The following is a 25,769-nucleotide window of genomic DNA, read 5'->3' on the forward strand; positions in this document are numbered from 1 at the left end:
CCGCAACGAATTCGCTGCGCAACCGCGGCGTGTTCGTTGCGCGCCCGCAACGTATTCGTTGCGCACCCGCTCCGCTTTGAAACCGCTCGCAATCCGCTAGTGTGATATGGCACTTAAAGTGAATAGTGATGAATTCAGTTCTAATTCAATCAGGGGGGTAACCGGCACCTTTAGAATAACAGTCTTATTATGGGTACGTTTTGTTGCGATCACAAAATAATCTTACTTTTTTGGCACCGGGACCTTCTAAAACATATGGAAACCAATTGCAACAAGACTGTTTCGAGCGGTTTCGAGACGTCAATCGAAAAATTGGAACCGGCACGCTCTCTTTGACATTTAGCATTCTTGTTATAATGTCAATAATGACAGTTTTAAGCAATTTTAGTGAAGTTGTAAATATGGAACTTTTATAACATTATTTTGAATATTATTAAAAGAATACACATCAAATTTAAGTGAAACGTATGTAGTTGGAAATCTATTTAATAAATGAAGCTTTTAAAGAAGATAATACATTTATTATATTAAAAATGCAAAATTAACATAACTACATCGGGTTGTTCCAAGAAAAGGCTTCAAACCTTTTGATTTAAGAAGAATCGTGTAAATAATTTATTATTGCGAAGTGCGCAATCATCACGAGTCTCTATGAGATATGGGGGAATCATATGAACAATCTTAAAATACAATTATAACCTACAGATTTATCTGTGTAAGATAAAAGTAATGTAAGTACCATACCCAATGCAAATCTTAAGAGTATATTTAAAAATACGTTTGTTTATGTACACATTCTCCACTTGTTATTTCTCTATATAATAAAATGCAACCCTACTTATTCTCTAAACATAAATTTTATCTAATACCTACTTAATCTAAATCTATAAAAGATTGTTTATTATTTCTTCTTGATTCAATTTATTTTTTCATGTTATATTATTTATATAATTAAACACTTAAAAGTAAATCTACACTCAAATGCACTACCCATATTATACTTATGTTAGGGATCTCATTTAATTTTGAGAAATAATACCATTATTTATTTCCAGATTCTACAATCAATTCCGAGCACTAGGGATAAGATTACCCAGCGTAACCACATGGAAGCATTGATAGTATTCAAGAAGCTATAAAGTGCCAGCGCAACATATGAATATATTTTTTTCAATAGGAAGCAATATCATGCTTTAAATGTATTAGTGCAATTAAAAACATATTTTATAAATCCAAAATCTTTATTTAGTCCTTTTTATTTATTCATTGACAAAACATTTGCTCCTTTACTTCTCTTGATAACATTTATATACAGGGTGTACCAAAAAGTAGTGATGAACGGAAGCTGAGAGGTAGAGGACCTAAAGGGCTATCCGAATCACCCCCATGTATGTTATGCGATTTTTCGTATTTTCGGAGTTATGACGTTTTTTTCAATTTTTCACCTATCGCCGAGTACGATGATATTTTCACTCATGCTGACGTCAATGATTGCGGAAGATGCTTGATTTTTTTTGTGTGCTAAGCTGAAAGATAGGCCAATTCAGTATGGTAACATTTACTATCGTTAGATCTTTGAATGGAATAAAAAAAAGAATTAAATGGCAAGAAAGATAAAATTACCCAGTATGTTCACCACTTCAAGGGCCCGTAAAAAAATAAAATCACATAAAAAAAGTTTTCCGTTTGACTTTTAAAAACTTGCTCTATCTATCAGATAGCTACCCTGAAAATTTCATTTAATTATTCAGAAGGCTTCAATCGAAAAATTTAAATCTAAATGTGGTAAGTGCAAAAATTGAATTAACTTGATGATCATTAAAACCAATAAATAGGTGTTTAATTACCAGAAATTTTTAAAATAACCCCGCTGTTGCTCAATGCAAGTGCGACATCACCGTAAAAAGTTGTCTTTTGAATGTCTGAATGCCCTTTTATCATTTTTAATGGTTTCTTCTGCTACTATGAATTTCCGAGTTATTTCGTCCAAATTGTGGCAGTCTCTCGTCTTTGTAGTATCCCCAAGGAAAAAAATCAATAGGGTTTATGTCCGGGGACCGTGCAGGCCAGGCTAAAGGGCAAAGATACCCTGAAAGATGGATTGGTCGTTGCAGCCTGCGCATGCGCCGGTGATGCCTGCCTTAAAGCCTGGCCTCCACGGTCCCTCGACCTAAACCCCATTGATTTGTTTCAATGAGAATACTAAAAAGACCTCGGCTACTTGAGAAAATGTCACAATTTGGACGAAATAACCCGGAAATTCATAGTAGCAGAAGAAACCATTAAAAATGATAAAAGGGCATTCAGACATTCAAAAGACAACTTTTTACGGTGATGTCGCACTTGCATTGAGCAACAGCGGGGTTATTTTAAAAATTTCTGGTAATTAAACACCTATTTATTGGTTTTAATGATCATCAAGTTAATTCAATTTTTGCACTTACCACATTTAGATTTAAATTTTTCGATTGAAGCCTTCTGAATAATTAAATGAAATTTTCAGGGTAGCTATCTGATAGATAGAGCAAGTTTTTAAAAGTCAAACGGAAAACTTTTTTTATGTGATTTTATTTTTTTACGGGCCTTTGAAGTGGTGAACATACTGGGTAATTTTATCTTTCTTGCCATTTAATTCTTTTTTTTATTCCATTCAAAGATCTAACGATAGTAAATGTTACCATACTGAATTGGCCTATCTTTCAGCTTAGCACACAAAAAAAATCAAGCATCTTCCGCAATCATTGACGTCAGCATGAGTGAAAATATCATCGTACTCGGCGATAGGTGAAAAATTGAAAAAAACGTCATAACTCCGAAAATACGAAAAATCGCATAACATACATGGGGGTGATTCGGATAGCCCTTTAGGTCCTCTACCTCTCAGCTTCCGTTCATCACTACTTTTTGGTACACCCTGTATATAAAAAAATGTAATAAAACATGGAATTATTTGAAAATAGATTCAATTCTATTTTGATTAAATATTAATAATTAGGTATATTACTCAAATCCAAATTTGTAAGTAAATAGCATATTAAAAAGACCCTTGATTAAAAAAATAAAGTCTTATTTATAATACCAGCCTTTAAAACTTAAAATGCAATAAACAAAAACTTTATATTTACATCACAATGAATAATTCCTGCACTAACAGTTTAATGGTATTTATATTTTTATTTTAAATTTAAATCAATTATTGTATTTGCATAATATAGAGTAGATAAATAATTCAAAAACTTGCAGTACTTATGTATACTTTTAATTTCATTTTTATTAAACTTAAAAGTTAAAATGAAAACAATGTAGGTACTATATTAAGGTACAATTAAATTTTTACATTTTCTTTGAATATTTTAAGTGTAGACATGGTGGCGCCTCCCCCAACTTGAAGTTCTCACTACCACATGATCATCTCCCAAGCCGGTACTTCCTTGTTCAATGTTTGGGCAAGCCGGCAATCAACACAACTGTGAAAGATAAATTGGATTTAAACTGATTCTTTGTTGCTTTAACATTTAATAAGTACATTTAATATGTTTACTTTTATTATTAAAGGGCTTGTCATGGTGTATGTAATTTAAGATGTTTTTTTAAACAATGTCGGTATAGTTTGTTAAATAATAAATACTTTATTTGTTAATCATTTTTCAAGTATTTTAACATTTTAGTTGTTTATCTTGCAATTCTTAATATCGTATTAAAAAAAAGTTAAATGTGTAGGTGTGTAATTCCCACAGGTAATTCCTTACAAAACTGTTAATATAAGTAGCTTCTAACCAAACATAGATAGGTTTGCTTATAAATTAATATAAATATTTACTTTTGACCAGCTGCTCTAGTTTTTGTGAACTCCCAAATCATTTGCACTTAAACTTTCAGCAGAGAATTCTATCAACTTCGTCTCATCATAACTTTTACCTCGTTGGGAGTTATTCATGTACCTATCTTTGTCTTTGTAATTTCGTGGTCAGGGAGCTTCGCGCACTCTGCACAATGTTCTGCTGTAAGTTAAATAAAAATTACTTCAATTAAGTAACAATAATCAAAACAGACGAAATCATGCAAAAACCAAAACTTTATTCGTAAAAATATATCTCTGTAGTCTGTTATCATAAATCGTCCTTACTCGTACTTTATCTTACCTTGCTATTTCAATATTGCTTTTTCGCACTTTCTCATTTATCCAGAGATGAGATTCACATATTTAAGTTTATGTTTATCTGAAATTTTAGATAGTAATATGAATTATTAGGACAGTGACATGACATTTTGATTTTTGACGTTTAATGTTCGATACAAATCATTACGATTTGGCCTAAAAGCCTCGTAGCCAAGCCATTAATCTTAAAAAAATAGACAAAACTTCGGAATTCATTCGCTCTTTGGACATTGTAGGCAATCGTATAGTAATCATGTTGAAAAGGCTCCCGGTACCAAAATAAAGTAAGATTATTTTGTGAACTCAACAAAACAAGGTTGTTATTATAAAAATGGCGGTGATTGAAAATTAAACGTCAAAAATCCAAATGTCATAATCACTGTCCTCGTATTATTATCTAAAATTTGGATAAATCAAATTGAAAAATTGCGAAAGATAAGTAATATGCATTAAAGAATGCATGAAAGAGCAATTGAAATAGCAAGGTAAGATAATATACGAGTAATAAATATATCTAAAACATTGGACGATTTATGATAACACAGATATATTTTTACGAATAAAGTATTGGTTTTTGCATGATTTCGTCTGTTATGATTATTGTTAATTGAAGTAATTTTTATTTAACTTGCAGCAGAACATTGTGCAGAGTGCGCGAAGCTCCTTGGCCCTGAAGTTACAAAGACAAAGGTACATAAATAACTCCCAACGAGTTAAAAGTTATGCTGAGACGAAGTTGATAGAATTCTCTGAAAGTATAAGTGCAAATGATTTGGGAGTTCACAAAAACTAGAGCAGCTGGTCAAAAGTAAATATTTATATTAATTTATAAGCAAACCTACTTATCTATGTTTGGTTAGAAGCTACTTATATTAAAAGTTTTCTAAGGCATTGTACCTACACATTTAAGTTTTTTTTAATACAATATTAAGAATTGCAAGATAAACAACTAAAACGTTGAAATACTTGAAAAATTATTAACAAATAAGGTATTTAACAAACCATACCAACATTGTTTAAAAAACTTCTTTTTAGACGTTTACATACACCATGACAAGCCCTTTAATAATAAAAGTAAACATATTAAATGTACTTATTAAATTTTAAAGCAACAAAGAATCAGTTTAAGTCCAATTTATCTTTCACAGTTGTGTTGATTGCCGGCTTGCCCAAACATTGAACAAGGAAGTACCGGCTTGGGAGATGATCATGTGGTAGTGAGAACTTCAAGTTGGGGGAGGCGCCACCATGTCTACACTTAAAATATTCATACATATTTGTATCATACATCTGAAAATGTAAAAATTTAATTGTACCTTAATATAGTACCTACATTGTTTTCATTTAAGTTTAATAAAAATGAAATTAAAAGTATACATAAGTGCTGCAAGTTTTTAAATTATTTATTTACTCTTTATTGTGCAAATACAATAATTGATTTTTTAAAATAAAAATATAAATACCATTAATCTATTAGTGTAGTATTATTCATTGTGATGTAAATATAAAGTTTTTGTTTATTGCATTTTAAGTTTTAAAGGCTGGTACTATAAATAAAACTTAATTTTTTTTAATCAAGGGTGTTTTTAATATGCTATTTACTTACAAATTTGGATTTGAGTTATATATATCTACCTAATTGTTTTTAATAAATATTTAAGCTAAATAGAATTGAATCTAATTTCGAATACTTCCATGTTTTATCACTTTTTTTATATAAATGATATCAAGAGAAGTAAAGGAGCAAATGATTTGTCAATAAATAAATAAAAAGGACTAAATAAAGATTTTGGATTTATAAATGTTTTTTATTGCACTTAAACATTTAAAGTATGATATTGCTTCCTATTGAAAAAAAAATATTCATGTTGCGCTGGCACTATGGCTTCTTGAATACTATCAATGCTTCCATGTGGTTACTCTGGGTAATCTTATTCCTAGTGCTCGGAATTGATTGTAGAATCTGGAAATAAATAATGGTTTTATTTCTCAAAATTAAATGAGATCCTTAACAACAGATTACATAAGTATAATATGGGTAGTGTATTTGAGTGTAGATTTACTTTTATAGTCTTATATTCTATATAGGTAAATAATAACATGATGAAATATATTGAATCATGAAGAAATAATAAACAATCTTTTATAGATTTACATTAAGTATTAGATAAAATTTATGTTTAGGGAATAAACTGTAGAGTTGCATTTTATTATACAGAGAAATAACAAGTGGAGAATGTGTACATAAACAGACGTATTTTTAAATAGATTTGCATTGGGTATGGTACTTACACAGATAAATCTGTAGGTTATATTGTATTTTCAAATTGTTCATATGATGCCCCCATATCTCATAGGGACTCGTGATGATTACGCACTTGTTTACTATTTAGGTACACGATTCTTCTTAAATCAAAAGGTTTGAAGCCTTTTCTTCGAACAAGCCGATGTAAAGTTCTATTATTATCTGATAACTGTCAAATTGTCAAATAGATCGCAGTTCGCACCGGTCCCAATAATTGAGTGAACTATTACGAGTGACGTCATCAAAATTGCTAGAAAAACAAAATCAGTTTAACGCTGCAACAAGCTTGCGCTAAGGGTGTCACGGTACGAAAAGACATAGTAATGTTATAATAAGCTTGCTATAAGAGATGCCGGTTACCCCCCAGATGAATGTACAATGAGTGTGAATACATTTGACGGGTTAGAGTATTGAGTAAAGTTAATCCATATAATTGTGCACTGCAGTGTTTATGTATTTGAAGATTGCTGTAAGGATAGGTGTAATAAAAACAAAGCAAAAATAACTTTAGAAATCTTTATTCCATCAACAATAAGATAATACTGTAAAGATTCTTTTGCCTCTTCACACAGCACACTACTCAAATTATCTATTACATTTAGTTTTACATACAATTTTATTTACTTACAGATATTTTAACTCATAATATTATAAGATATTTTTTACAATTTTTAAATTTAAAAAAGAGCAATAAATTGTGATAGGAAGTATAAATAATCGATTATCACAAACATTTAATCTCTCTTTGTACCCTGTTTCTTAGTGTATGTTCATACTTCGATAGTTTAATAGAAACAAAGTCCGCTCGTCTCTGAGGAAACACCACCCATGTATCCGATGATGGTTTCTGTAAGAGAAAAATAGTTAAAGAATTTGTTCAAATTGTGTCTGTCAATCCAATTTATCTATCTATTACTCTCAAGGGATATTATACACAAGTTGTATTAAGAGCATTAAAGTTTAGGTACTTATAGACAAATATGATTTATGGCAGACAACGAAAATTCTCCCTTATTTTGCAATTTATTAAAATGTACATAGTTAAAGTTGAGATTATAATAATTTTATCTAGGAAATCTATCGTACTTTTAATCTCTATTCGAAATATAAGTAAAAATAATACAGACAAAGATGTTTTATGGAAGTAAGTTTCTTTATCCAAATTTTATGTTGTATCAAATGCCATGGAACTAACAGTTCCGCTATGGACGGCTTCACGTAGTACAAAAGTGTCTGCACACACACACACACACAAATACACACAGACTACACACCAAGAAGGCTGCTTCGTCCCTCTAGTAATATTCAGCAGCAGTCTGTCCAACTCCGCGCGATGTGAGCAGTGCAGGAACTCGCGCGGTCGCACGCCGCGGAACACTTCCGCTATGGACGGCTTCACGTTGTAGAAGATTAGCGTCTGCCCGCGAGCGTGGAAGTCGTCTATGAGGGATTTTATGCCCTGGAGAATATTGACAAATTAGTTAAGTTTGTAGCAATCAAATTACATGCTATCATAAAATTATAGAAGCTTCAAGAACGTTCTAGAACGCTCACTCACCCGCGCCGTATTGAACTCCACAGCATGCGAGTAGCGCGCACCAACACATCACACATTGTATTATCACACAACTATGAAAATATTATCTGTAATATTTTCATAGTTTCATTTGAGAACATTCTAGAACGTCCACTCACCCGCACGACGGCGAACCCCGCAACATGCGCACACATTTATTAAAAAGTTGAGAACATTCTAGAACGGCCAATCACTCTTGCCGCCATGGGCGTAGCCACGGTGGGGCAGGGTGGGGCACTTGCCCCACCCTGGCTCTGACCTGGAAGGTACCTAACCAAATCTAAAAAACGTAATTATCTAGGTACTACTACAAAACTTAATATCCGTTAAAAAATTCTCACTCGAAAGTTGTCAGGCGACACAAAAAAATACGATCTAAACAAAAAGCTTGCGCTTCTATGTTACATGATTTAAACCACTTTTGGTGCCAGAAAAAGTAGTGTAGTACTGTTACCCCATTCAAAGCTGTTTTTATTTAGCCAAAATCGCACTAAATTTCCCATCCAATTTCACTTTTGTTTTAGGATAAGTTACTGACCATAAAAGCACAAAACGCTGACAGATCCAGGTGGAGCTACGCTCGCAATCTTACATAAAAGTTTTTGGCCGATATCTCAGAGACTATCGTTTTTAAGGCAAAAAATATTAGGAATTTTTTGTAGATAATAAAATTTTACATCTTTTATACCTTGTAAACTTTTGTAAAACTTTCCGTTTACGATTTATGACCTATTTAATGAGCCGTTTAATCATTTTTGGCAAGTAACTCTTTAAATATTGGATTAATCAATGAAATGCATAGGCATCAATATATTATACATATGCATTATCCATTTATTAAGATTACTTTATTTGAAACTTTTTTTCTAATGCTTTTTGAGATATTTAATGTTTGGCGATAAACAGTATCTACTATCTACAAGGTACCTACCTGTGTATGTTTCGTTTAACTAAATAATATTGAGTAGTTATTTTATATTCGGATGCAAGAATAAAATTAAGGAAAATATTTAAAAAAATCTATTATAATTTTTTTAGAAGTAAAAAAAAATCAAAAATTTTGCCGTTTCGGAAACGGTGAAAATACACTTGCATTGGAAATTTCTTCTTCGTTTTTATTACATCCGTAAAAAACTTTTGGCCTGCCACGTAACCCGCCGAGCGGCGGCATTTCTACATTGTACGTGGAACAACTCAAAAAATATGGGCACTAGAAAAAAAAAAATTCAAACAAAACTTGTAGACAATAAAGTGACCTAAAAACTAATCCAATATTTTAACGATCAACTGGTTCATCAAATAGGCCTTAAACCGTAAATAGTAAGTTTTACAAAAAATATTACATGGTATAAAATATGCGAAATTTTACTTTCTTCAAAAAAGTCTAAGCAACTTTTGCCCTAAAGTGGATAGTTTTCGAGATATCGGTCAAAAACTATAAGATTGCGAGCAAAGCTCCACCTGGATCTGGCTGCTGTTTCTGCAAAGGAAAAATTGCTAAAACATACATTTTAGAGTTACAACTTAATAAAAAGGTTTGTTCGGAGCCCTCGGTGCGCGACTCCGACTCGCACTTGGCCGGTTTTTTTTTTGCCCCACCCTGTGCCCATGGCTAGCTACGCCCATGCTTGCCGCAGTGACGTCACAACTGTCAAAAGCTTCTAGAACATTCGAGAACGTCCATTCACCTGTGCCGCAGTACTGTCAGCCGCCGCACGTTGCCCACACAGAAAGTTTTTTCGAAGCTTCTAGAACATTCCTTCCACTCACCCGCGCGGCAGTGAAGTCGGCCGCCTGCACGTGGTGCGCATCCAGCACGAGCGGCGCGTCGGCGGGCGCCTTGCGCAGCGCGCGCCGCACGAACTCCGCGGACGGGAACGCGAGCGCGCGGTCCACTGTCGCTAACACGTACGGGACGCCGTCACTTGACTGGAATAGGGAATAATAGTTTCAATAGTTCATTATACAGAGTGGAAATTTTACATGGGTCCTTAAAGTACTTTAAATGTTTGAGATCAAGTCGCTACAACGTACGGCACGCCGTCACTTGACTGGAACATAAGATAGATAAATATACATAAAATATATTTTTTGAAGTGAAACTTCTTTATCGGGGTTGGAAAAAAATTTTGTGTTTTTCGTTACGCGTGACATTTTTCCGTTACGCGCCATCTTTGATTCGACGTATTTCTGTAAAGTTGCATATACATAGTTAATTATTTTAACGTGATAACGTTTTTAAAATCGTTTTAGTCGGGTGACATATTCAGAAACATGTTCAGAGAAGAGATAACGAGAGAGAGACGGACCGATCTCCCGTCTCATCTCGAGCGCTGCCACCAATAAAGCGCGTCACACACGGTGAAGATACTATAATACTATATTACAGTATCTGTATTACAGTATCTTAAGTATACAGTATCTTAAGATAAAATATTATAGTATCTTCACCGTGTGTGACGCGCTTAAGACGTTATCACGTAAACATCTCGATCGTAAACCTACTTTACAAACAACCATTTTTTTCGAAAAATAAGGTCATAAAGAAATTTCACTTCATACGTGTGTACACTAGTACCTACACGCACACATTTTTTTTATTGCACATAATATACTGTACTACATTTAACACATAATAATATTACTACGATTGGAAAATATAATTTAAAATAACACAAAAATGCATTGTATTTGCCTGTAATCTGCATCTAGCTATGCATGCTAATTATGTCACACTTGAGTGAACGTAGTTACTTGTAATATAATAAAAATGGGTGCCAAGAAATATAAATCATTAAGACAACACTGTTAATGCACCCAGCGAATTGTATTGTATACGTACATGGTATTATTATCGAGTCTAAAGTGAGTCTAAACTTTTCTTGAAATTAGCGTCATTTTTATAATAATCGTTTGTGTATGTAACTGTTAAAATAATGTGCGCATTAAAGCGAGTTTTTTTTTTATCATTCCTTTTCCATCTATTAACATATACCTAAACAACCTTTAACAAAAATACATCTAAACTTTTACTCACAATAGCTCTAGACACCCTAACAGACGGTCTTGCAGACGCATACAGCAGGAACACCAAGTTGACAGCAATACCAGCCACGATCCCGAGCTCCAGACGAACCAACAGACATGTCGCGAATGTTACTACTGCGGGGATTATGTCTAATTCTGGAATAGAATAAAATACATACAGAACGAAAAGTTTTTTTTCTGGAAGTCGGTTAAAGATTTAAACAGTGTCGCGGCGATTAGTTACAAAGTGGTTATTTAAAAATATGATGAAACAAAATAAGGTAAGCAATAAATGTGTTAAAAATAAACAAAAAGTTCATAAACTAGATTTTTAATAACTTTCTCCGAGATTTAATTTTTTACGTATATACACATGAATGCTAATTATTAGGTTTAAAATGCAAATATTTGTTTTAGGATTATTAATGAGCTATTGTTTATTATTAAAAGAATAATGAATGATGTTAGTTATATTGTGTAATCACTATAAATAGATGAAATAAATAAAGAATACCAAAGGAATATGAAAGTGACTTACTCTTAGTTCGCCAAATTGGTTTGAATACATGCAACTCCATCATAAACACTACAGCCGCTATTATAACTGCCGCCAACGACGCTTTGGGTATGTAGTAGAAGTATGGAGTGAAATACTGTAATAAAAAATGGTGTTTAAAATAAAATGTGTATTATAAAACTTATTAAATTTTAGTTATTTAAAAGAATCTCTAGAAAGAGCTAGTAGAATTAGAGTTCTTTTGCAAAATCTACGAAAAGAGCTAGAAAGGGTTATCAACAAGTAATGTACTGCCCGCCCGCTTCTGTGGCTTCATCTGACGTACCTATTCTTTATACCGCCGCAGCCGCCGCAAACATTGCTAGAAGACTATCTTTTCTTATAACACTAATTAAGACAATATCTCCTTGTAGAGCCAGTAGCACAAGCAGCCCAGTGTAGAGCCCGCCGTCTGAACACATGGTAGACGGTGCCGCGATAAAGTAGTCTTCTAGACTATATTTTATATTAATTATTAGAGAGTATAATAGAGCTCTTTCACTTGTAGAGCCAGCAGTACAAGTACTCCATTATAGAGCCCACCAGACGGACACGTGCTATACGGCGCGCCGTGATAGAGTGGTAGAGTTTAGGACAATAATTTTAGTAGAGCTCTCCCACTTGTAGAGCCAGCAGCACGAGCCCGCTAGTGTAGAGCCTGCCAGGCGGACACGACGTGCTAGACGGCGCCGTGATAGAGTGGTAGACTAGGACAATAATTTTAGTAGAGCTCTCTCACTTGTAGAGCCAGCAGCACAAGCACTCCATTATAGAGCCCGCCAGGCGGACACGACGAGCTAGACGGCGCCGTGATAGAGTGGTAGAGTTTAAGACAATAATTTTAGTAGAGAGTATAATAGAGCTCTCTCACTTGTAGAGCCAACAGCACGAGCACTCCCGTGTAGAGCCCGCCCGCGGGTGTGGCGACGCCCGACGCGTGGTTCACGGCGCCGCGGGAGAGCGCGCCCGACACCGGCATGGAGTCCACTACGGAGGACACGATGTTACACACGCCGAGCGCTATCATCTCTTGTGTGGCGTCCACGTGTTTGCCTTCCGCTGTGGATTGATACCATATTGAAACATATGATACTAGCGGTCCGCCCCGGCTTCGCCCGTGGTACCTACATGTTTTATAGCCTACTAGCTTACCGCCCGCGCAGTCAAAGAAAAACCCGCATAGTTCCCATTCCCGTGGGATATCCGGGATAAAACCTATCCTATGTCCTTTTGCGGGTATCAAAATATCTCTATACCAAATTTCATGCAAATTGGTTCAGTAGTTAAGGCGTACGTAACAGACAGACAGACAGTTACTTTCGCATTTATAATATTAGTATGGATGTTGCTCAATGAAGATGCAGCTTTCTAATGGTGAAAGAATTTTTGAAATCGGTCCAGTAGTTTATGCATGAAAACCATACATACATACATAATTACAAACCTTTCCTCTTTATAATATTAGTATAGATTAAACATACAATATCGGTTTTAGTTAGGTAGATAATTCAATGAAATAACAATGAAATATTTTGATAATTTGCCTATATAATGTGTCATGTGGATCCTTGGCCAATCATTATCATGGTTTTTCTGATATTCAATCAAGCAGTTTTCGGATTTATTGGATTTCAAAAAAGAAGCCTTAAAACTATCAGTCAGTAATTTGTACATAAATCTTTTAAATACTTACAGAAAACTTTAGCCAGCGCGATATTTTCCAAAATAGATAACAAAGGCACAACAAATATGGCAGAACCGAGCGTAGAAGTCATCTCCATAAACGTGTAGGTGTGGTTTCCGACCGTCGCTGAGAAAGGAGGGGGAGAGAATTCTGGCAAGCCTGGTTTAACTGTACCTAGGAATATAAAATGATTTATTTAACGAAGATTTAAGAAAAGAAATACTAAGAAACTAAGCAGGTAGAATAAACTTTTGAAGTGAAACTGTGAAGGCGTGTTGAGAGTAAAATTTCAAGGTCGCGTTATGGCAATACCGGAGTAAAGTGACAATTTTGGTATCTCTGAATCATGTCAAAGAAGTTTCACATCTGACACGTGTGCTCAGCACACACGCTCTTTTTTACTTATTAATTAAGAAAAACAACAGTAAAACATGGTAAAACTAAGAAGGTATATATATATATCTAGGGATCAAACGATAATTATAGGTTATGTTTTGCAACTGTTACACGTAAAATATGGCATTGAAGTTAAAAACATGTGTATGTATTTAGCTCTGCTTATTGGACATAAACTTTAATGTTAGGTTATTGAGGTTTAATGTTAGGTTTTGTTTTCTTAGAACACGCTGTTAACTTTGCTTCGTAGAATTCATTTTGGGTCAAAATACTTAAACTTAAAGTTGTTTTAACAACTAACTAAGAAGTTATACAAATTTAACACTATAGCTATAGCTCTAAAAGTCTAAACAATCGCAGAATTAATCCCTGCAACCCTGCAAGATAAAAGCCCTACATTGGCAAATGTTTACGGGCGTTGGTGATCGCTTACCATCAGGTAAACAAATACTACGGGCTGACCACGCGTCACGGGGAGATATTATTGTTGATTTAATGATGGTAAGCGATGCAAGTTCGAAACAATAAAGTTAGTTTAAAATCCGTTAAACTCTAAAATACCTACCAGTCAACATGAACGGCGTCTGGTTCTTCGTATCGAAGTAATACGCGAGACCAGAACACACCAACACCACCAATATATTCCGTGTGGTTGAGAGGAACCAGAGCGCTTGCGACGCGCCGACCCGCGCGCGGCTCTGCGGCAACGTCGCCGGGATACCGGCAACCTCGCTCGCGCTGTCTGAACTGTCGGTGAACTTGATGTCTTTTACTTTCTGTAATGTTAAATGAACATATAATAGCTAGGCTATTGAGGAAGAATATGGAGGAAAGGAAGTCCTGCATACTAAATGGGAGGATTTTAGATCGGTCTATGCGCCTGGCCAGCTGGTAGGCCCCGGCCCGGGAAAGTATTTGCCCACGATTTATTTTGAACTCATGGTTAGATCTTAATTATTGACAAATGTTGATAGAGGACAATTATTATCATACACGGTACAACCATGAGTAATTTTTATAATACTCATGGTCCATAGATACAAAAAGATCGGGATTTAATTAACTTTTTTATTAAGTTTTTACAATAGTTACTATGAAGTTAATTTAAAAAGATAATTTGGTCATAAATGTAGGTGTAGGTAGGTACTTATTATTTTCATTAATAGCGTTCTACAAAGTCATTAGATAATAATGTTTCTTATTTTTTGTTATTATGTGAGGTTAAATTTCAATTACCAGTTCCTAAATATTTTTATTATCGCTGTAGTAGGTATCTACCTAAGTTTTCTAATCTAGAAAAACTATATTTCCTTTAGTGAAATAATATTGAAAACTTTAATTAACTACGTAACTAACTACCATTCATAGTGCTTACTCGATCGAGGAGAGTAAAACACATAGGTACATCAACTATCACTTAGAGTACCGTAAAACGGGGTGAATAGAATTCACGGGGTGAATAGAAATATTCTTGGGAAAAAGTCTAAAAGCCTGATATTTGAGAACTACTTCAAAAATCGCAATAGTGTTTTTAGTTTTTACAATGGCAACATTTTTTTGTTGGTCTGACAACATTTGAATAGTATGAAGTTAGCAATTTATGTCAATAAGTGAGTTCAAAGTGCAACGGTTGTATGTATGTCTTTTGTGCTCTTATTAACTTCTCTCTAGTTATTATTTAAATTGTGTTTTTGATTGTGAAATAACTTTATTCAACGGTGAAGTGTATCCAGAATAAATTGAAAAGGTAAGTTTTACTGATTAGTTTGATTTTTATTGGTAAATTAGTAAAATAATTGCACCCATAAATATTTATGATTAAGAGGTGAATAGAGACGACTGAGGGGTGAATAGAAACGCCATATGAGGTGAATAGAAACGGCAAAGGGGTAAATAGGAACGAGAAAGGGTTTAATAGAAACGCGAAAGGGGTTTTTAGAAACGCTTTTGATAGGGTTGGCACTTTATGCAGGTTGTTGAGTTTTAACTTTATTACCTAAGTACCTACATTTTTAAAAAGTTGATTTTTTAATATTTAATAATTAATTTTGTGTACGCAGGTATAGTTGCGAGCAATATGCCACGCAACTACAAACCAGACCCTCGGGGTAAGAAATATATAAAATATGACCTCAACTTAATACAACAGGCTGTTAATGAATATTCTGCGAGTACCTACCATTATTTTTGAACAGATTTTTTAATATGCATTGTTATTGGTTCGGATTATTTTATTTTTAATATTAATAAAAAGGTTTTCTAATATATTATGTACACTCTTTTATTTCATTATCTCTGTGACGTCACTACCACTATATAAAATATTTTGACAACCCTATCATTTTTCTCTATTAACCCCATATGTCGTATCTATTGACCCCGTATTCCGGGAAAATAGAAATTGACCAGGTTTTTGTCTTTTTCTCCTAAGTAGATAATAATTTGGCATTAAAATTGTAATTAGCTTGTAAAATAGCAAAGGACTCCCACAATGAAAGCAGCTTTATTACCCGAAACTTACAATGTATATTTTTAAAGTCGGTTTGAAAGTCTAGATTGTTTCTATTTACCCCGTTTTACGGTACGCCGCAGGAAGCTCGAATGTATGTTATTTGCAATTATTGTCACACTCAATTTACTTGCTTATCTTATGAAACGGCACGTGTATTATGTGCCTTTTAAATGTATAAATAACCCATCTACAATCAATCTATATGTTTTTTTGCTACTACAGCCTAAGGACTAAAGCGTTGATAAAGTTTTGTATACATATATATTTTATTGGTATGAGTAAAGTTACAACATTATAGCTTACATACTACTTTTGAAGCGACGATCTCAAAAACTACGGAAGTTCCTAAATTGCAATGCGTATATTATTATGTATTATCGCTATAGTAAGTAGGTATGTGTTTTTGAAATTATATTTTGCAGGTATGTTAATTACATCTTAACTTGAAATCCACACAAAAGTTCCTATTTCCTAAAAATGTAATGTCAAATAATGCACAAAACTTATGCACAACACATCACAAATAATGCACAAATCTTATGCAATATGCACATTGCACAGTACACAACTCTATAAGTAACGTTCATAACATTCCACTACCAAAGCAAGTAGGCACACACTACACATGTCAATCGCTTATTTGCCAATAAACTCACTCTAAGTAAAAGCAACACAATAATACAGGACAGTCCCAGCACCGAGTCCCAGAGCCTCGTCTCGCCGATGTGCTCATAAATACCCGACCACACCTGAAACAAACATTTTGCATGGAGTTCAATGCACTTTCAAGTACCTAATTTCAATAACTTAGAGCTTATGTGAAGGAACCTTATTTGTACCGTTTGTACGTCCTCTGACTTATATTCCTCGTGTTTTTTTCTCATCTATGATCTAGGTTCAAAATTAAAATAGTTTTTATTTCGTATAATTTGAATATTTGCCTAATTTTTATGTTATACACTGTATTGTTCAATTTATACATTGCATTATACATTGGCAGTAAAAGCAGCATAACATACTTTCTGAATTTATCCATAGTTTGACCGTTCACAATATTTCAATTGCAACCTTTTGTCTTATTGCAAGAAATATCTATCATTTTCTTGCTTCAAAATAAAAAAAAAACAGTTTTTTTAGCGAATTGTAATTATTGGTTTTTAATTGCCAAGGATTTAATGACCATACGTTTTCCATCACCTAGCTAATAACATACAACAATGTACAAAAAACACACCTACAAATACAAAGTTAATTCAAAATACAATGATATAACAGTTTTTAATAATGGAATGTCGAAGGCCGATAGAATGTCCCCATAGTGAATAAAAAACTTCGTTGAGTAAATTAGGCAAAAAATCATGGAAAAAAGGGTAAACACAATTACTATTACGTAGAGTTTGGATACGATTTGCAAATAATATCAAAAAGTGGTACATTTTTTTGATACACGTAATTCATAAAATTATATGCACCACTTCTTATGTTACAGGGTTAAACAGTTGGTCAATATTGTTTGTTAGGAAAGTCTTAGTTTTTTAAGTTCTGCATCTTTTAAATATCTAGTAAATTATTAGAATGGAAATTTTTAAAAATTCGCAGACAAGCAGCAATAATCATTTACATTTTTTTTGGCAAGTAAACAAGTTAGCGTGAGTGAATTTGGAAAGAAATAAAATAAATCAGGTTTTTCAAAACCTATAGAAAGTGGCATATGCTAAAATAATGTTAAATTTATGAAGCAATAAATTAATGTAGGTACCTATGGAAAACAAATAAATGAATTTTAATTGGCGTATATCTAATGATCAATGAATTCTAAATTTGTAAGCTGTAAACGTAAGGAAATAAATAACATAGTATAATTACGTCATGTAAGAATAATAATAATTGATTCGAAGTATAATTTATTCTATTTTATATTAATTTTTATTATTTATTATGTACCTGAAGGAACTTGCCACCAGGGAAGCTCAAGCCAAGGATATCCTTGACTTGCGTGGTCGCGATTATGATGGCAGCTGCTGACGTGAAGCCCACAGACACTGGGCCGCTTATAAAGTCGATGAGAAAACCTAAAGAAAAAATTAATGTATGAGAAGTTTTTCAAATTACCTTTGCGCTTCCTGGTATTACGATGGTTATCTTTACGTCTAGTTACTAATAAGGACAAATTTAAACTGCGGTACTAAAGACGATGATTGAATAGTCTGAGCTTAAAGCCGAAAATGATCTAGATTCCGTGTAAAATAAGACGTATAGACAGAAAAGCATTCAAACAAAGTAATCGTATCGATATCATTTAACAAAACTTTTAAAATAGTTTTATATATTTAAACAGAATTGATGAATTCATTTTTTAAACATTTTTGGAATTCAGGTGCGTAGTATGAACACATAAAAAGTCCACGAGATTTTCAGTTAAATTCTTACTTATGTCCAAGTTAATTATTATTACAAGTACTTGAAGCTAAGATAAGAATTTTCCTGCTTCACTGTTCTACGTAATTATTAATAAAACACAAAAACGTCTTGTTGACGTTTGGAGTGACAGTTCGTTTCTCTGTATTTTAAATAATTAAAAATATAATTAAAGCTCAAAAACGCAATTAAAAGAAGTATTTTCAGTGGACGTATATACAGTTATCAGTAGACAATCGTGGATAAGTGAATAAAAAACTATAATAAGTGTATAAAAGTGTCCAAGAAAAACAGCTGACCGTCAGCTGTTCGTGAAATACAACTTCAATTTTAGTTAACACAAAAGGGTTACTATTACATCCTACGCAAGTATTCTTGATTACTTTCCATCGATAAGTTTATGTTACAAATAAAAACAATAACAAATAATTATATATTGAGCAAAAAAACTGCAAATTCATTGTCTCGCTGCACCACTCAAAACACTGCCATCTATTGGTACTCTGTACGAAGCTACAGCTGATTAAACTGCAATCATGAGTAACAAATGTGGCAAATGTGGTAAATTTGCGTCCACAGATGATGCCAGGTGCACTAAGTGCAAGGACCTTTATCACAAAACATGTGTAAGCCCTAAATCACGAATTGGTCCAAGTTGGCTGTGTAAAGTATGCAAAAACAAACCTGAAAAAGTAAACAAGCCGATGCCCGATAACAGCCCGGGTGATGTCTATGAGGATGCAGGTTCCATTCAGCCGGGGCAATCCATCTTAGCGGACGAGATAAAACTATTACGCACAGAACTTTCGGGTTTTCGAAATGAGATGTCCAAGCTAGCAAATGTTGTCTCAGAATTTACTAGTAGACTTGATATTATCGAGGATAAAGTGTTAAAATTGGAGTCACAAAATAAGCAAATAGTGGAATTAAATAGTAGTATCAACCTTCTCCAAAAACGCTTGAATGAATCCGAGCAACGAAATCTTATTAACGATGTGGAGATAACGGGTTTGCCCGAAAGCAATGGCGAAAATCCCACACATATAGTCATTTCGTTAGCTAAAAAAATAGGCATATGCTTAGAAGAAAGTGATATAGTGAGCGCGGAGAGAAGCGGATCTACGCGTGTACCACAGAATGAATCTCAAGACCGTGTGCGTGCGCGCGCGATGGTAGTACGTTTTACGCGGAGACACCTGCGCGACGAGATGTTACGTGCTGCGCGCGTACGGCGGGCGACTGACACTGCAGGTACTGGCATCGCCGGCGCGCCCCACCGATTCTATATCAATGAACGCCTAACGAGTATAAATCGTAGGCTATTTTACTTAGCTCGTCAAGAGGGTAGTGCGAAAAAATGGAGATATGTATGGACCCGCGGAGGGTATATATACGCTAGAAAAGAACCTCAATCTAAGGCTTACCGTATTCATTCAGACGATGATCTGAAATCGGTTTTTGGTTCGGAGACTGTTTGTTAATTATTTTTACTAAATTCATCACATTACTGTTTATAAAATCGACAATCATATGCTATCTGGAATGGTCAATCAGTCTGTTAAAAATATTACTGACTTATTTTATAGTTATCATTTATACGTATAAAAATAAAAGAAAAATATACTGTTTATCTGAAGTAACCGTTAAGTTATCTTTAAATAATGTAACTAAACAATTTTGTAATGGTTTTGTTATTTGTCATCTTTATACGACCTTAACAAGGAATATTATATGGTTTGATAAGCGTCTTTTGTGTACAATAACTGAACTTGGTGTGTATGATATAATAATATGCTATTTACTAACACTTTTATTCTATAAAATTATTTCTTGTCAAATATATACTATATTTCAAATTCAAAAGACACAATATTATCTATCTACATCTACATTATATTATATACACGTAATAAAACCGAAAAAAACATATACAATTTATTTAATTATTATCAACTTTTTGAAGTACCTACTAATTTATATAGAAAATAAATACATTTCAAAAATCTCTCATACTTACAATAGCGTATACATTTATAAGGTATCAATGTCTTGTATTACAAATAATTATCACTATTTATTATTTTTGGTGTAGTTAGCAAGTTAAAAATTGGTTTTCTAAACCCCGGATCGCTGGGAAATAAACATGACGAGTTTCTAGCCGCAATCATGCGCCACGCTGTAGATATTATGGCCATTAATGAGACCTGGCTCCGCGCCGGCGAAGAGGGACGTGCGCCAGCGGTGCCTGGTTACCGCTTGCGCCACCGCCCACGCCCGCCTGATGTCCGCTCACGAGGTGGTGGAGTAGGGTTTTATGTCCGAGATGGTCTGACGATTCATGTTTTAAAACATCCTGAGGTAAACACGGTTGAACAGATGTGGCTCAAATTAATTTCCCGGGGTAAAAAAATCGTTATCGGAACCGCTTATAGACCGCCCTGGCTAGATATTGATACCTTCTTCGCGGCCCTCACAGAATCTATCAGCTCTTTTGTATGGAGTGATTATATGATATTGGTAGGCGATTTTAATATTAATATACTAAGTGAAAAAACTACTGGTTTTATAAAATTTAACAATTTCTTAATAACTACAAACTTGAAACAACATGTGACTAAGCCCACACATTTTAAAAGCGATAGTGAGACCTTGTTAGATCTAATATGTTCAGACTGTTCAGTATCTCGGGTAGAAGTAGATTACATAAGTGACTTAAGCAATCATGCGTTTGTAACTTGTATTTTAAATATTATAAAGGAAAAACCTAAACCTAAATGGATGTCAAGGCGCTCTCTCAAAAATATTAATATAACTGATTTCAACCAATCTTTAATCTCCTATGACTGGGACGCGATACTTTCAATTGATAATGTGGACGAAGCTTTAACTACCTTCACTGCCAGTGTTCTAGCTCTGTATGATATTCACGCACCGAAAAAAACATTCAAAGTTAAGTCAGAACAATATCCGTGGATAACGCACAATATTAAACTAATCATGAAGAATAGGGACGAGGCACAAATTCGGGCGAGATTAACCAAAAAAATGTCCCATATACGCTATTACAACGAGCTCAGAAATTATGTTAAAGGTGCTCTCAACCGAGAAAAAAAAGCCTATTTTGATATTTATATTAATGCTAACACAAGCAACCCTAAGGTCCTTTGGAAGCATTTAAAAAAACATATACGGATAAAGCCGCAAAGAGAACCGCTCTTACCGCCCCATTTGCGTGATCCTGATAGTATTAATATGCATTTTCTGAACACTCCAGGTCCTAGATACTCACCAGCGTCATACATATCGTATTACAAATCACATCGATACAATAATGATACTGTCCTTGGTTTGAAGCCAGTTACTGACCAAGACGTATGGAAGGCTATTCGAGAACTAACATCCCAAGCTGTAGGCAGCGATGATATCTCGCTTGATATGCTAAAATTAACCACACCAACAACTTTAAAAATAATAACACATATAATTAACATATCAATATCCTCGAACACCTTTCCTGCGTTATGGCGGAATGCTCTAGTACAGCCGATACCAAAAAAAGATCATCCTGATTCATATAAAGATCTAAGGCCAATCAGCATTCTCCCGTGCATGTCAAAAATACTGGAAAAAATTGTATACAAACAAGTCGTTGAATACCTTGAGATGAATCGAATCTTACCGGATTTACAATCGGGCTTTCGACGGCAACGTGGAACTGCTACAGCGCTAACGGATGTAGTGGATAACATTATTAGAGCACAGGATAGAGGTATGAGCACAATCCTTGTATACCTCGATTATTCGCGCGCATTCGATACGCTGAACATACCTCTATTGCTGGCTAAACTATCCTATTATGGTTTTACACAAAATGCAGTTTCATGGTTCGGCAGTTATCTTAGCAATCGAACTCAAACTGTTATGATAACTGGGGAAAACGGCGCGGGGTTGTTTTCACAGTGCAGATCTATTGAACGAGGTATTCCCCAAGGCTCAATTCTGGGGCCGCTATTATTTATCTTATACACTGCAGACATTATTGATAATATTCAATGTTGTAAATTTCATTCCTACGCTGATGATATACAACTTTATCTATCTTTCAAGCCCGATGATACACAGAATAGCTTAGTAAAACTAAATGGTGACCTAGATCGAATTTCTACGTGGTCAGCAAATAATACCTTGCAGCTAAACGCTGACAAAACGAAATTCATGATACTAGGTACACCAAAACAGGTAAAAAGTGTCGAGCAGCAAAATCCTGTACTTAACATTCAAGGCACTGTCATCGAGCGTGTACGTGAGGCTCGTAACTTAGGGGTTATATTCGACGAACAACTTAGATTCGAAAAACATATTAATTCAATAATTTCAAACTGCTTTTACCGCCTGAAAGTGCTGTATAATATTAGGTCATATTTGAACACAGACCTACGTTTAAAGCTTTGTGAATCACTCATACTATCAAAATTCAACTATGCCGATGTGATGTATGGTCCTAGATTGCTGGTACGCACTAAAAACTCCATACAGCGAATACAAAACGCCTGCGCTCGTTTTTGTTGGGACATACCAGCTCGGACCCATATATCACCCATCCTAAAGTCCAACAAAGTTTTAAATATGGAGAGTCGTAGGCGACTGCACCTAGCCTCCCTACTATTCAACGTGGTCATGACCAAGGCACCCGCCTACCTCTACAGTAAACTCACATGGATGGATGATGGCAATCGCATGTATGATACACGGGCGTCCATGTATAAGCTTTCAACCCCCAGAAACTATACAGCGGCTTTCAGGGGAAGCTTTACGTACAGCGCTACTAGGTGCTGGAATAACTTACCTCCGCCAATAAGAAATTGCAAAACACTGCACAGTTTTAAACATCAGTACAAAAAAGTTATACTTGCTGAATTTCTTAACCAGCCCTAGTAGCGTTGAATGTATAGCCGTATCTATTTTATTTTATTATGTATATATTCACTCTTATACTTATCTATACGTATAAATTACTTCATTACATCTATTCCTTAACCCTTTATATTTAAATATCAAGTATGTACAAGTAAGTTTATATTATGTATTGACAATTTTATTTAAACACTTCAATATATTTATATTCTCCTATTTTTTTAAATTTGAAATATTTATTTTATTAGCTTTTTATTTTACATCACAAAAGACCGTTCTGGTGCTCCAAGCGTAGCAAGTCGAGGGGACTACTGAAAACCGGCGCCTCTCCTCTAACACGGAGAGGCAAATGCTGAGTAGTCCACCTAATCACGAATACCGACTAATATTTGAATATATTTATTGTATTTTAAGGTTTAAAATTTATTAATGTGTATTGTTCTCAAAAGTGTATTTAGTTATAAGTGAAAAATTGTAATTAAGTATTTGTGATTAAATGTATTTTCTTTCTTTCTTTCTTTCAATAATTCACATTATTCTTAGTAGAAATACATCGTCACGTCTGTTTTTATAATAGCAGACTAAACATTTATTATTTAATTAAAATAGTAAAAATATTTATACTTAATTTGTGTTATCATAATGATACAATTTTTCCAAGAAACAATATCTAACGATTACAAAAACGTTAATATTATATTTTTATTTGTTTTTATATCGAATTAAATTACGCCGTTATCTTTTAGTCTTAATTCAGTTTACCATTTTTACACATTTTACGTGTTATATTTTAGCGTATTTCATTTTCTAATACTATTAATAATGAATTTTTTATTTTTCTTAACATTCAATATCAAGCGAAGCCGCTCACTGAAACTAGTTATTCATAATTGTAATCTATGTACTTCAAAAAAACTAATATATACGTTCGCAGCTATTTATAACAACTCTATAATATTTAAATTACTTCCTAGTTGATATTTTCATAAACTTTAAATTATGTTTGCTCGACTACATCGTGTGACTAACAAATATATTTATTGCTAATAACATAACAATGTATGCAAAATATTTATATTGTTCTTGCAATGTTTTATAATCACGAACTGTAAACTGTAAAAATGTATGACGCGTTTAAAATAACTATACGTATAAAATGGTATAAAGGAGCATTACCGATATTTACGCAAATTATTCCGTGTGTAATAAGTGGTATATAAAAGGGCTATTTAATCTTATATATAAAAATGAATCGCAAAATGTGTTGGTAAGCGCATAACTCGAGAACGGCTGAACCGATTTCGATAATTCTTTTTTTATTATATTCCTTGAAGTACGAGGATGGTTTTTATGTAGAGAAAACGTAAATTTGTACCACGGGCGAAGCCGGGGCGGACCGCTAGTACTTATATAAAAATGAATCGCAAAATGTGTTGGTAAGCGCATAACTCGAGAACGGCTGAACCGATTTCGATAATTCTTTTTATATTCCTTGAAGTACGAGGATGGTTTTTATGTAGAGAAAACGTAAGTACCACGAGCGAAGCCGGGGCGGACCGCTAGTATATTATATTTGCTTTTTCAACTATTACGTAAATTAGGTGTAACGGCACGACTGTAATGTAAGCGATTATATGACATCATTACAACAATAAAAAGAAAATTTGTAGGAAATAACAAATAATTTCATAGACATTTTAAAATATAAAAGGGCACAACTCTTTGTTTATCAGAACAAATAGTGTTTAAATCTACATATAAATATATTTTTCAATGATTCAGTGACGGATTGTTTGTACCTATGTTTATTCAGGCTATTTTTCGATATGGTACTTCAACGTTTATTATTGTAGTTGTTTGGTTTCTTGAATTTACGCGAAACGTTGGTTACCTGTACTGAAGTTATTTAAAAATTGTTTAAAAAGTTGTATTTTATGACTTATGATGGGATATAATTTAAATTCAACTTCAGTATAAAAATATCAATTGGTCGTCAAAAGCTTCAACATTAGTTCCATTCCAAATTAATCTGACCTTATTTTTTATTCACAAAGAAACAACGCATATTACCTGAGGTACATTTTGTCACCGATTTGACACGCATTTTGTTAAATGCAGAACTTAAAGACAATTGAATAATGCAAGTAAATAGGGGCGATTCGCTTTGTAAGGACAAAGGCTATAGGTATTGACGACAACCATTATAAATTATATGCATACAT

General features: G+C 33.9%; 1 protein-coding gene and 2 long non-coding RNA genes across 3 annotated transcripts in view; 1 reads left to right on the plus strand and 2 right to left on the minus strand.

Moving 5' to 3' along the window:
- Positions 1–3,373: 3,373 nt before the first annotated feature.
- LOC149486739 (uncharacterized) lies at positions 3,374–4,262 on the minus strand. Its single transcript, XR_016315979.1, has 3 exons — positions 4,143–4,262; positions 3,821–4,001; positions 3,374–3,467 (listed from the first exon to the last, which is right to left on the minus strand). It is a non-coding gene; the product is annotated as an uncharacterized LOC149486739 (long non-coding RNA).
- A 70-nt stretch (positions 4,263–4,332) lies between these two features.
- On the plus strand, positions 4,333–5,447 carry LOC149486740 (uncharacterized). Its single transcript, XR_016315980.1, has 3 exons — positions 4,333–4,644; positions 4,794–4,967; positions 5,308–5,447. It is a non-coding gene; the product is annotated as an uncharacterized LOC149486740 (long non-coding RNA).
- Positions 5,448–6,966: 1,519 nt separating this feature from the next.
- LOC149486741 (sodium-independent sulfate anion transporter-like) overlaps positions 6,967–25,769 on the minus strand; it is a 39,420-nt gene continuing 20,617 nt past the window's right edge. The window contains exons 4-13 of the mRNA XM_089698390.1: positions 18,160–18,287; positions 16,872–16,964; positions 14,269–14,479; positions 13,317–13,481; positions 12,495–12,682; positions 11,606–11,720; positions 11,078–11,223; positions 9,811–9,969; positions 7,739–7,923; positions 6,967–7,311 (exon numbers count right to left, since the gene is read on the minus strand). Coding sequence (XP_089554516.1) covers position 7,311; positions 7,739–7,923; positions 9,811–9,969; positions 11,078–11,223; positions 11,606–11,720; positions 12,495–12,682; positions 13,317–13,481; positions 14,269–14,479; positions 16,872–16,964; positions 18,160–18,287 — 1,391 coding nt within the window. The 3' untranslated portion in view covers positions 6,967–7,310. The remainder of the gene's footprint in view (positions 7,312–7,738; positions 7,924–9,810; positions 9,970–11,077; positions 11,224–11,605; positions 11,721–12,494; positions 12,683–13,316; positions 13,482–14,268; positions 14,480–16,871; positions 16,965–18,159; positions 18,288–25,769) is intronic.

The sequence above is a fragment of the Colias philodice genome, chromosome 8 (genome assembly GCF_061535455.1).
Source record: "Colias philodice isolate Cphi_HAF_F1 chromosome 8, ilColPhil1 Martin Lab GWU primary, whole genome shotgun sequence".
Lineage (NCBI taxonomy): Eukaryota > Metazoa > Arthropoda > Insecta > Lepidoptera > Pieridae > Colias > Colias philodice.